This window comes from Leishmania donovani, chromosome 17, assembly GCF_000227135.1.
Source record: "Leishmania donovani BPK282A1 complete genome, chromosome 17".
Taxonomy (NCBI): domain Eukaryota; phylum Euglenozoa; class Kinetoplastea; order Trypanosomatida; family Trypanosomatidae; genus Leishmania; species Leishmania donovani.
This window is the reverse complement of record NC_018244.1, coordinates 150087-162830: the sequence shown is the minus strand read 5'-3', so window position 1 is coordinate 162830 and position 12744 is coordinate 150087. Positions and strand designations below refer to the sequence as shown.

The 12744-nt window shown below is 62.3% G+C and overlaps 4 protein-coding genes across 4 annotated transcripts; all 4 read left to right on the top strand.

Annotated features, from left to right (window-relative positions):
- Positions 1 to 3185: 3185 nt before the first annotated feature.
- Positions 3186 to 4013, top strand: LDBPK_170430 (Qa-SNARE protein, putative; the record flags this gene model as incomplete). Its single annotated transcript, XM_003859849.1, has 1 exon — positions 3186 to 4013. One exon carries the CDS (start codon positions 3186 to 3188, stop codon positions 4011 to 4013), a length of 828 nt encoding a protein of 275 aa, XP_003859897.1.
- Positions 4014 to 5164: 1151 nt separating this feature from the next.
- On the top strand, positions 5165 to 7567 carry LDBPK_170420 (hypothetical protein, unknown function; the record flags this gene model as incomplete). Its single annotated transcript, XM_003859848.1, has 1 exon — positions 5165 to 7567. The coding sequence occupies one exon, from the start codon at positions 5165 to 5167 to the stop codon at positions 7565 to 7567; it is 2403 nt and encodes an 800-aa protein (XP_003859896.1).
- A 1507-nt stretch (positions 7568 to 9074) lies between these two features.
- LDBPK_170410 (cytidine deaminase-like protein) lies at positions 9075 to 9623 on the top strand (the record flags this gene model as incomplete). The annotated part of the gene is made up of 1 exon (XM_003859847.1): positions 9075 to 9623. The coding sequence occupies one exon, from the start codon at positions 9075 to 9077 to the stop codon at positions 9621 to 9623; it is 549 nt and encodes a 182-aa protein (XP_003859895.1).
- Positions 9624 to 10418: 795 nt separating this feature from the next.
- LDBPK_170400 (hypothetical protein, conserved) lies at positions 10419 to 12206 on the top strand (the record flags this gene model as incomplete). Its single annotated transcript, XM_003859846.1, has 1 exon — positions 10419 to 12206. The coding sequence occupies one exon, from the start codon at positions 10419 to 10421 to the stop codon at positions 12204 to 12206; it is 1788 nt and encodes a 595-aa protein (XP_003859894.1).
- Between the last annotated feature and the right edge of the window lie 538 nt (positions 12207 to 12744).

The following is a 12744-nucleotide window of genomic DNA, read 5'->3' as shown; positions in this document are numbered from 1 at the left end:
GAGCCTGCGCCACCGCGAGGGGGGTGCACTGGGGGCGGTGGCCGGCATGACGGGAGCGGCTGTGAGGCTGCCTGCGGAGTGGGGTGTGGGTGGAGTCCGCTGCCGAGGCCGTGCTCTCAGATGGCTGAGCCGGCGCACTGCTGCACCGGCGTGCGCCCAGGGCTGCGCCGCGCCACGCGACGGGTGGCCTGTGGCAGCGCCGGGGAGGCTCGAGGGCGGAGGTGGACCTCGCGTTGCCTGGCAGAGGAGTGGACTCATCCTAAGAGGGCAACATCTCCGTTTTGGTCTTCTCGAGTGCTCAGACGAGCGCACGGACAGAGATGTATGTCACGCGCCGCGCTTTTCATGACGACACACAGAGCTGCAGCGTGCTCTCTGTTATGGTCGCTGCCTCTTCACGAGATCTGCTATATGTGTGTGTGTGCAACCATTTACCGTCCTCCGCTCTCTTCCACCACTTGATCTGTGGATATAGAGGCAACTGTACTGGTGTTGGTCTTTTGTACTTTTTTTTTATTCTTGATGTGGGAGGTAGGCGCACAGTTGTCTGTGTGTCTCTCTCTCTCTGTGTATGTGCGTGTGCGTGCATCTTTCGCGTTCCCTCCACCAGAGTTGACTGGCTTCGCTTCCGCATCAATCGCCATCATCGCTTTCTCGCGCACAAGCTCTACGCTGGGTGCCCTGTTTTTGATGTTTGGTGCCACCCACACTTTTGTGTTGTTCACCCTTGCGTGCGCTCTGCTCGCTTGGATGTGTAAGGTGCGCTGCCCCCGAACGCATGCTGTTTCACTGCGCATGGATGCCTTACTGCTCGTGAAGAGGACCAGGGGTGAATGCGCACTCCTGAGCTAACGCCTTTTCTTGTTCTCCCGCTTTTCCTTTTCCTCTCTACTGCACTGCTTGTTTTGCCCTTGGTAGTGCTTGTGGAGCGTAGCGTCTCCGTGGAGTTCGCGTTGTGATCTGAATTCGTGATGATGCTCCGGTGGTGCGCTTGCATGTTTGCGTGTTCCTTCGCTTGCCACGTGCGTGGTGTTGTCGGCTGCTGTGTGACCTTCTCGTGCGCGGTAGGGCGGTGATCGCTTTGCCTGTGCTGAGTTGTGCATGCGAGTCTGCGCGTGCGGGGACGCGCTTGTGTGCGTCTGCGTCTGCCTGCGTGCGCGTGTGTGTGTGTGTGTGTGCTCGCTTGAGTCCTCTCGAATGAATGCTAGACCTCTCACTTGTATCTGACGTCTGCATGATTCGGTGCCGTTCTTCACGACGGACGACACGGGAGACGCGCGCGCAGGTGCGTCCACCGACCCCCCCCCCCCACCGACGGGCCCACGTGCATACATCTATATCCGTATGCGATGACGCGTCTTCTTTTATTACGACTTCTCCCCTGTTTTAATTTCCGCCGTTTCTCTTTTTCGTTGGTGTTTCAGTTCTGTTCGTTTTCGCGTGCGCATGGGTTATGCGGAGGCGACGGGGGGGGGAACGATCGGTGGCGAAGGACCGTCTGTTCTCCCCGCTCCACATATACGCACACACGCACAGCTCTTTGCATGGCCGAACTCCCGAACGCGGCGGTGTATTGCCGTGGGTCATTGTCATCGGCATCGCCATGTTCTCTTTTTTTTTCCGTCCATGGATTTCACTGGTGCCCTCCCCCTCTTCTTGAATGGTATAGGTTATTGTCGTTGTGCCTGTGCTCTCGTGTGCCTGAATACTTTTCGCTCTTTTCCTTCGTTTGTGCGTTGCTGCTGGAGTTCGCTCCCTGCCGCGCACACGGACGCACGCGTTCCTGTCTGTCTGTCTCTCTCTCTCTGCCGTTATGCGTGCGTGGGCCTCCCGCCTCGTCTTCCTCCTTCCCCTCTTGCAGTGAGGTCGGTATGCAGTGACGAGTCGGAAGCAGAGAGGAACAACCTGAAACGGTCGGCAAGGGGAGGGTGACGCACACAGATGGCGTCGCCTGTCGACGGCGTTCGTGTACTCGAGCGTCTGCACCTCCCTTCTTTTCTCCTCGTATCTTGAGTTTTGGCGCGCCCGCAGGCATATGTGCAGGTGTTCAGATGTGAGAGCATGTGCGCCTGAGGTGCCGCCTGTCAGTTTTTCATCTGCCAGCATGGACACGTTGCACAGACACCCGCACACGTGCACAGGCTCACGTGGATGGGGCAAACGTACGCACGCACGCCCCCTCTCCCCCTCTCCCCTTCTCCTCCTCTCGTTTCTCTCTCCCTCGCTCTTGCTCTTGTTCCATCCACCCACCCACCCACCAGTTACGCCCACCGCAGACACCACGCGCGTCCCCTCTTCCTTCCGTTGCGTAGGCGGCACTTTTTTTTTGGGTCTCCTGTTTTTTTCTTTTATTACTCTCGGGCTGCGTTTCTTCGTGGTGTGGTGCTGCCGCTCTCATCCACACACACACACACACACGTGCTCGAGGGCGCGACCCCTCCTCCACTTCCTCCTCCCCCCTCTTCTTTCGCCTGACACGAAATCATGTTGATGCGTGTCCAATGAAAGCGCCGACTGGTGACCAACAAAACCATGCACCGAATAGCAGGCCGTGATCGAAGCTTTACGAACACATGCGACGGCAACGAAACGGGTGTGGCTCCTGCGCGGCGCGGAGATGGCCGTGAAGGAAGGGGGGGGGAGGCATCAATGCCAAGAGGGAGTGTGTGCTGCGTGCGCGCAGGGTGTGGAGCTGCTCGCATACGCACATGCTCCTTCACCGACCGTCTTCCTCGCGCCTCCCTCGAGTGTCTCGTTCACTGCGCACGCACGCACATGCGCGTGCTGAGCTGCAGCTCCTCTTATCCCCTCCTCTCTGTAGCTCTACCAGCTCGGCGCTGAATCGCCATGATCTTGAACGCCCTCGCACTCGTCTCTGCGGTTGTACCGGAGTGTGTTCGCGTGGCATCTGCCCCCTCGCCGTTCCCTCTCTCCCCACCCTATCCCTCTTGCTCCTGTTCCGTTCCGTGTCTTCCATACGCGCATGACCACTCACCCTCGTTCCCCCGTTCCCACAAGGGTGCCACGCGACCGGTTAGTACTTCCACCACTGCTGCTACACACGCCCGACTGGAGGCGCGACATGAAGGGGCAGAAGAGTACTGTACCACTGTCGGCACCACCATTATCACCACCATCTATGCTCTCATACACAGACCTTTTCCAGAGAGCACCATCGCTACGTCATGACGGACGCAGCCCTGTATCATGAAGAGCTGCTCGACCTCGAGCAACAGGTCGAAGCACTTCCCCTCGACGTGCACGCACCACGCCAGCAGGCTACCGTCGGCGTTGGCAACAGCAGTAGCAGCGGCGCAGGTAGAAGAGGGGGTGGGAACGTCAACGCTTCCTCTGCGCGTGCGGCGACGTTCGCTAAAGCCCAAGACATTCTACGGCGGCTGAATCGACTCCTGCAGCAGCTCCGAGTGGAGATGCGCCTGCTGGACGGTGAGGAGCGCGGCGTGTACGAAGCACACGCAAGTGAGCATGCAAGGAAGATCGCGTCTCTGCGCGAGTGGGTGCAGCAGAGCAAAGAGCGTGCTGTCCAGAGCACCGCCGCCTCCATAGAGGTCGCTACAGCTGCGCCGTCGTCTCAAGGCCAACGCAGCACCAGCGTGCACTGGCCGCCGCGCGAGGGCGACAACGATGAAGCCGAAGGAGGGGACGGCCCGGTGATGCCGAACCGTGCGGAGGCTCGCCAGGCGGCGACGCGCATCAACGAGGTGCAGCACAGCACCCTGCAGTCTCTTGGGCGCTCGGAGAAGCTGCTGAACGAGACTGAGACGCTCGGAAACGAGGCAGCCACGACGCTGCGGGCGCAGACGGAGCAGATCAAGCAAACCACTGTCGAGCTGGACGAGATGCGCTCCGAGCTCGGGCGTGCGAGCACGGAGTTGAAGTGTTTTATGCGCCGCATGGCTCGTGACAGGTTGATCATCTGTTTTGTGATCGTCATTGTGGTATGCATCATCATTACTGTGGTGTTGGCGGTGCTCAAGCACAAGTGGCGGTGAAGGAGGCGGAGGAGGATCAAGGGGAGGGGGGGAGGTGCACAACGAGCTGGTACGCATGTGTGCATGCCGATCTTCACTGGAAGGTTCTTGCTGCGCAGCTGTGCAGTGCCTCCGCGTGCTTCTCATGCATTTACTCTCATGCACTCGTTGCGGACTGTCTGCCGCCCACACCTCCTCAACGTCATCCGCATTTCTGTGTGTGTGTGTGCCGGGTGCGCGCACTTGTGTACGCGTGCGGCTGCTCGTCTCTATGCACCGTTTCCAGCAGAGTCGAAACTGGTCAAGGCTTCCACCACGCCGCTTTTGTTTCACGGAGGTGTGCACACGTCTCTCATTCTCTCTGATTGCTGCTGTCGTTGTGTAGGTGCGCGTGATGAGTGCCCTCTTCGAGCACACGCGCACGTATCCAAAGGAGAGGCCCCCACCCCCCACCCCCCACCTCGCACGCCCGCATGGTGTATGTGTATGTGTGTGGCGTGGCTCTGCAGGGCGGATGGTAAGGCGTGTATGCTGTCCTTATGTTCTCGTCATTATGCGGTATGTGGCGCGACTTTCCACGATGGGGAGTAAGTTGAACACCATCAAGCGGCGTCGCGCATCGTCGCTGAACGCGCAACGCAGCCTCTTTTCTTTGGCTCGGAATCGGGGAAGGTGATCCCTGCCCCTCATCCTCCATTCGCACATCATCATGCCACTTCACGTTCTGCCCCCCCCCCCCCTCTCGCTCCTCCACATCTGCGCGAGCACGTACGCACACGGCCGTCAGCTACTCGGCCGATCTGCGCAGGCACTGGCGCCAGGCAAACTAAGGCCGCATAGCACACCATTAAGAAAGCGACTGCAACAGTGCCGTCCTTCGTTTCCCACCCCATCTACCTGTGCGCGTCCGAGGAGGCGGCGAGAAGGTGCCGGTTGCGGGACGCTCCCGTTCGTTGTCACGGCGGCACCGGCACACGCTCGTTGGCTGTTGCATCCACCAGGGAGCGCGGGTGGGTGGCGGAGGCGGAGGCGGGGGCCTGCGGCGACGAACACTTCACATCTTTGCTACCTTTTCTCACCTTTTTTTTTGTGTTGTGGCTTAGACGCAAGCCCCGCCGCAGCGTACTTGACACTTTCTCCGCCCCAACCCGGTGCACGCACCCACACTTGCAATGGGCCAAGCCGCCTCCTACGCGGAGTCTTCGGTGCAGCGAGCCTTACTGCGCTTGAAGGAGGAGGAACAGGCAGACGAGGACGAGTTGCTCTGCGCCTGCGGCTATAGGCGAGCGTCGCTGGCGTCCAGCACTGAGGAATCGGCCGCAGTCGCTGCACGGTCATCGCGGGATGCAGAGCAGTCGGGGTCATCGCCATTGTCAGCAACTCGCTCAGCGGATGTGCAGCTTCCGCCGCCGCCCGAGTCCCTCGGGCCGCTGGTCTCGCTGACACCTGAGTACTACACGCTTGACGAGCTGCGCCACGTGCTTCAATACTTGCCAGATCCGCTATGGGTGAGCCTCTACCGCGTCTCGCTGCTGTACATGCTGGACAACGACCGCGATGGTCGCATCAACTCTACCGACATCAGCTTCTTTATGGACTGGGGCATCAAGACGGTGGGTCGCGATGTCCAGCCGGACCAGCTCGCAGAGGTACTGCAAACATATGCGGCGCTGCATTGCTGGCACTGCTGCCTTCACGTCGGCGAACGCATCGAGGCTATAAAAGCCGCAGCCGCAGCGCAGCCACATCCTGGCCATGGCGGCAACACTGGCGCTGGCGGGGCGGTGCGCACACGTCGACATCACATTTTGTCGCCCAGCGCCGTCGGCCCTTTGCCACTGCATCAGCACCATGAGCAGCACCACAGCCAGAGCGTGCCCTCCTTCATGCTGTTTCACTTCCGCGAGGCCTTTCTAAACGCACCGGCTGGTGGGCCCGTGCCGCTTCCGGGCAAGATGGATATCACGGCCACGAAGTCTAGTGAGAGCACTGTGTCGCCGACGCAGAGCCCCCCGTCGCTTGCGTCGTCCCCGTCGGTGTTCAGTCAGTCCATCACGGATAACGTTCGCCATGCCGCGGCGGCGCACTTTGCGGAGTGGATGCTTCGGCTTGTGCAGCACCAGGAGCGGGACCGTCGGCACGAGCGGCAGCGCTTCGAGCGTCGCGTGCGCAGCATGGCAACCGCCTCCGACGTGAGGCTCGGTGCCACCGCCCGCCTGCGCCACTCGTCGTACGTAGCTCAACAGTCGCTGCGGCTACGCTTGTCGGCTACTTTGCTTCCCACTGAGGCCGCTAGCGCAGACCCGTCAGCCGACGGCGACGATTTGGTCGTGTCCGTGTCACGGAATAGCACACCAGGACAGCATCGATCAATGCCGTGTGCCACCCTGAGTGCAGATGCCGGTGCGGTGGCAGCGCTGTGGGATGTGGAAGACGGGGCTCCGGAGTTGGAGGTGGTGGCCCCGGCGCCGTCACCGCAGTTGGCCACATCGCTCCCCTTCAGCAAGAGTCCCACGGTGACGCCGAAGTCAAGGCCCCCCTATTCCCACAGCACGCCCGTCACGTCGCTGACTTGCGTAAAGACGCCGCCGCAGCCATCGTCTCCCTCAAGCAGCGTGACGCCGCTTAGCGTTCCGATCGCGTTAGGTGGCGGTAACGGCTCCCCTAAAGGCAATTCATCGCCGCTACTGTCTAGCGCGATCGGAACGCCCCCCACTTCAGCTGGTAGTCTTCCCGATGGCCGCAGGAGGACCGCTGTTGGTGGCGCGCTCATTACAAACACGTCACCGCCGCATCAACCTTCGCGGCAGCACCCGTCAGCGGTGGCGCTCACCACGCGGTGGAAGTCCCTCGGTGGACCTCCGTATGCTGCCTGCTTGAACACGGCCGTCTCGCCCGAAGACTTGGCTGCCGGCACGAGCGCCAGCGCGAACGGGGCCGGCGCCACCGAAGGGGACTTAAACGGCAGCGACTTCAGTAACGTCAACGGATGGGTCAGCGCCTCGTCAATAGCCTCGGCAACTGGTGCCGGCGGCGCTGCTGCTGCGGCTACAGCGCCGAGTGGTGGCTCCGCGGCGTCTTTATTAGCACATCAGGTGAGTGTGCTGCTGATGGACGCGGAGGTGTTCTACGCAGAGCTGGAGGCGAACGGGTGGTGCACGATCGGGGCGGTGGAGGAGGTGTATCTAGACTTTGCCGTTGAGGAGTCTTACTGCTTGCCCTTCTGGTCCTTCTGCCGCTTGCTCAACAAGGCGTCCGCGGACGAGGTGCAGGCGGCGCTGGAGCTGCCCACAGACCAGGCAGTGGCAGTGCTTACGAGCGCAGTTGCAGTGGAGGAGTACAGGCGAGCGGCAGCGGTTCGGCAGCTGCAGCGGCACGCCACGATGCAGCGCGATGGAGGGCACCGTAACGGCAACCACTGTTACAGCAGTTCCCGTGGTGATGGCTGGGCGCGCAACCTCCAGGTGATTCCGATGTTTGTGGTGTCCGAGTACACGTTTGTGGCGTTCGTCGCAGCGTTCATACACGCCTACTGGGCGATGCTGGAGAGCATGGGTGTCGACCCCGTGACCTAGTCGACCTCAGCCACCCCCCTCCCTCCCCCACCGGCGTGTTTCGCCTCGGGTGGCCTTCATGCACGCTGAAAGAAGTGCAACAAACTTCGAAGAAAGCTCGGACAGTCCGCAGAGAGGGCTAGATGCGAAGGGCTGGTGCAAGGTATAGTGGGCGCGCGAAGAGCAGCTCTTCATTGCCCGCACGCGTCGACGACACGCTCACGGTTACGTTTCCCCACCCCCGCCTCTATCTGCTGTCTGATATGCGCGAGGGTGTGCGTGTGCTATGCTGCCATTGCTTGTGTGAGCGTTTCCCCTGTTCATCTTGTTAAGTATTTCTTCACGGTGCCTGCGTGCCCCCTCTGCCCCTGCCTCCCTCCGCCGGTCCAAATCCATCACCCGGCACTGCCCTTCGAACGACTCTCTGCGTTAAAGCAGGCACGCGAGGAGGCAGAGATGGGAGAGAGGCGGGCCGCGTAACACCCACGCACCCGCTCACAAGCGGCGCATGCTTTCTTGCTGTTTCCTTTCTTCCTCTCAGGATGAGTCCACTCCTTTGCCAGGCAACGCGAGGTCCACCTCCGCCCTCGAGCCTCCCCGGCGCTGCCACAGGCCACCCGTCGCGTGGCGCGGCGCAGCCCTGGGCGCACGCCGGTGCAGCAGTGCGCCGGCTCAGCCATCTGAGAGCACGGCCTCGGCAGCGGACTCCACCCACACCCCACTCCGCAGGCAGCCTCACAGCCGCTCCCGTCATGCCGGCCACCGCCCCCGGTGCACCCCCCTCGCGGTGGCGCAGGCTCCCTCCACCAGTGGGCAGCGAGGGCCGGGTGGCAGATGCCTTCGAGCCACGCCGGCACTCGGCTTGTCATGTCGGCGGCACAAGCGTGCTCGCGGTCGCTGGTCGCTCCGGCGCCGCGCCATCCACGACCTGACCGCCGACATCAGTCGCCGTGCATCGCTCTGGCCCCCGCGCGTCGCCGGTGCTTGGCCCTGTGGCCACCAGAGGGGCGGCTCGGCATTTGGCTGGGGATAGGGCGGGGGCGGGACCGCCTGGCTTTCTCCCACAAGGAGAGAGGGAGAGTGGGGGGTGCACTGGGCCCTATGAGGTCGCGCGCTGGGGCGCTGTGGCCCCCTCCCTCCCCCCGCTCACCTCACCATCTCCGTCATAATGGGGCTCGCACACAGCAAGAAAAACCGAAAAGACGAGTCATTGATGCGTTCACCGCGCATACCACACTCAACTTGCGTGCTTGTGTGCATGTGTGGGCACGCTCTCACTGCGTGTGGTTGCTGGTGCGCATGACAGCGCGCGATGTTTGTTCATGCTGTTCTTCATTAAAAAAAAACGGGCATGGGACTTCAGCTCTCCCCCCTTCCCCCTCTCTGAACTTGCCGTACCGGCGTTTTCGTGCGATATCCGAGCGAGCGGTGGCTGTCGCGGATGAGCACTGCACACGCACTCGCCGCCGAGAGCTGCCACAGCAGAACAACCCTAAAAAGCTTGTACGAGGAAGGAAAGAAAACACGAATGCCCGCCATCAAGTGGTCTTCGCCGGTGGTGCGGAATGAGCTCATGTCCCTGACGAGGCTGCCGGCGGAGATGCAGCGGGCGGCGGCGGCGGCTGTCGCGGCGCACAAGAACGCGTATTCCCCTTACTCGAACTTTTCCGTTGGCGCCGCCCTTCTCCACGACGACGGCAGCGTCACGGCCGGGTGCAATTACGAGAACTGCACGCTGCAATCATGCTGTGCCGAGCGCTGCGCCATTGTGCGAGCCAACATGGAGGGTCACCGGCGCGCGAACGCTGTGGCTGTGTACGGCCGCAGCTACGGCGCCGCCACCCCGACAAACCCCCCTCCGGCCGACGCTCTTTGCCCCCCGTGCGGCCTGTGCCGACAGCTACTGGTCGAGGTGGCCGACCTCTCCCAGAACTTTGAGGAGTTCATGGTGGTTCTCGTCGCGCTTGATGCACAGCGAGCTAAGGTAGTACGGCTGGCAGATCTCGTGCCGGCGAAGTTTGGCCCGGCTGACATGGGCATGGACGTAACGCGGCTGGGCTGCCACCCCTCTGCATAGCTGCGGTGGAGGACTCCTGAGGGCGAAGGAGGTGGCGCCGCCCCTTAGCCACCACAGAGCCTCTGGGCGTTGGCTCAGCAGCGGCTCGCCCTATTTTCTTGATGGCTCATCCGCGCCAGCGCGTGCTCCTGCAGTTTGTCCTCCCCCCCCACCACACACACACACACACCCACGTGTGAGAGCCGGAGAAGGAGCGACGCTCACAGGAAGGCAAAGAAGAAGCAACTGCTGCCACACAACAGGATGGATAGTAGATATAGAGAGGTGGAAAAAGTAAGGGCAAGGCAGGCGCCGCTACATATTTGTTCAGAAGCGCCCCGCACGCGCTCCCTCTCGCCGGTTCCCTCGAGCAGGTTCTTCGCCCTCGCCTAGTCCCCTCTTATGCACACGGACTTGAGGAGTGATCCGGTCGCCCTTTTACTTCAATGTCAACGTCGTGCGCACGCCAGTGCCTTCACGGAGGGCCTGGCGAGAGGAGGGAGGGGGAACGCGATCCCAACTCTTGCGCCTGCCTGATCTCTTTCCTCCACAGAGGTTGTTGTCCAGCTGAGGATGCCTTTCCATCTTTCTCGCCTTTTCGTCCGTCTTGTCTCTCAACGTTTTGCGTTCGGTTTCCGTTGCATCCGTCACAGCTGGCTTTTGCACGCACGCGTGCGCCGACGAAGCTGTGCAGCGTACGCTCACCGCCCGCCAGCGCGCAGAAAAAAAACGAAGAGCGAAGGGGAAGCGTTCCGCAGGCACTCACAAGGGCACCGAGCTACTGCGGCCACCGCACCTTCCCGCGCGAAGCGAGTCATGAGCGAGCCGAGGCAGCCAGAGGCGGCCCCTGCAATGCCAGTGGCGTCTGAGCACACCACCACCTGTGGTGTCGCGACGTCTTTGCTGGAGAAACCGGCGCTGGTGGCGATACCCGCCCCGGAACCTACCGCTCGCCCGCCCATCACGACAGAGAAGGGCGTCTGCCCAGTGAAGGCGGAGTACCTGCGTCCAGCCCCGGCGCGCGTCAGCCTCGATGCGGAGGGCCGTACGCGCGGCATGAACAAGGGCGCCGCGCGAGAGCACTCAGAGTTTGTGCAGGGCACGCAGCGCCCCGCGTGGGAGGGAGAACAAAATTTCTTTCTTGGGCCGACGCTGCAGCGGATCAAGAGGGCCGTTCGTGAAGCGAAGCAGCGGCAGCCCAAGCAGCAGCAGCAGGGGCGAGAGCAGCAACAGAGCCCCGACAGCAAGGAAGGCGCTGCCTCCGCTGACGCCATCACGACGGAGACATCCGAGAAGACAACAGCAGCGACAGCAGCCGAGGCGAGTGAGCCCCTCCCGGTAATTGGGCAGAAGCGTGAGCGCAGTGCCTCGGCCGAGGAGGCACCCATAACAGAAGCACCGACACCTGACGCGACCACGAAATTGAGCAGCGATGAGCCGACGGCTCGCCCCACACAGACGGAGGAGAGCCTTCGCGAGGTGATTGCGCGCCAGTCAAGCTTGCGCGGTCTATTCTCCGAGAAGCTGGTACTGGCGCCACTGACCACGGTCGGCAATCTGCCCTTCCGTCGCATCTGCAAGTCGTTCGGTGCGGACGTCACGCTGAGCGAGATGGCTGTGGTCTTCAACCTGAATCGGCTGCAGAAGAGCGAGTGGTCGCTGCTGCGCCGGCACGAGAGTGAGGACATCTTTGGCATCCAGCTGGCCGTCTCTCGCCCGCAGGAGGCGGCGACCTTTGCGCAGGCTCTGGAGGCGTCCGGCTTCTCATACGACTTCCTCGACATCAATTGCGGCTGCCCGGTGGAGAAGATTGTGAAGTCCGGCTGCGGCTGCGGGCTTTGGAAGCGCACAGGGCGGCTGCGCGATGTCGTGGAGAGCCTGGCGATTCACCAGAGCCGCCCTGTGGCAATTAAGTGTCGCATTGGCCTCGACGAGGACACACCGACGCTGCATCAGCAAATCCACCGGTACTCGACGTGGGGGGCCGCAGCGGTGACGGTACATGGCCGCTCGCGCAAGCAGCGCTACACCAAGTTCGCCAACTGGGACTACGTGGACCAGTGCGCGCAGCTCACCTCGCTGCCTGTGATTGGCAACGGCGACATCATGTCCCTGGAGGACGTACTCGAACACCGGGAGCGGCAGCCGCACATTACCTCACACATGATCGGCCGCGGCGCCCTCATCAAGCCGTGGCTGTTTGAAGAGATCAAGAGCGGCCAGGTGAAGGACATCAGCAGCTCCGAGCGGCTGGACATGTTGAAGGAATTCTGCGCATGCGGAATGGCCCACTGGGGGGCGGATGAGCGCGGTGTCATGACAACACGGCGCTTCCTGTGCGAATGGCTGTCGTTTCTTCATCGCTATGTACCAGTTGGGCTGCTGGAGCGGCTGCCCCAGCGCATCAACGAGCGTCCGCCGTTCTACGAAGGCCGCGATGAGTTGGAGACGCTCATGTCCAGTGATAGCGTTAAGGACTGGATGCGCATAAGTGAGCTGCTGCTTGGGCCTGTCGAGAAGCAGTTCCGCTTCACTCCGAAGCACAAGAGCAACAGCTACACAAATGCGACGGAATTGGACGGCAGCATTGATGTAGAAGGCTAAAGTTAATCGCGCGTGTCGCCCTCCCCGCCATCAGTGTGCTGCTTGCCTGCTCACAAAACTGTGGCGTTGCGTGGCGCTATGACCGTGGCAACCCCCTAACAAACCCTCCGGCAGAAACGAACACTACATGCTATAGGGGGTGATGGCCCCCCGCCGCCTGCCCGTCCCGTGCTGTCTTGCAGGGGCGCCGCCTTTTCTTTGCGGCGCTTCCTTTTAGGCTGCTTCCCCTCCCTGCTCCCGGGATCACCGTCTGTCTTCCCTCCCCCGTCCCTTTTCCTACTTCCCCTGCCGCGCCGGGGTTCGCGTCTCGGCGCCCTTTCAGGGCGGCGCGGGGGCTTGCCCTTCCCGTTGGGGGTGGCTTGGCCCCACCCGCCTTCCTCCCTGGTGGATGGGGAGCTGGCGGTTTGCGGGTTGGGGTGGGGGCGGGCGCCGGCGCCCTTTGGGGTTTTTGCGCCGCCCCGCGTGGGCCGGGGGGTTTGCCCGCCCGCCGCGGGTTTGGCGCCCCCCCCCCCCCCCCCCGCCCCCGCCCTCTTTTTCG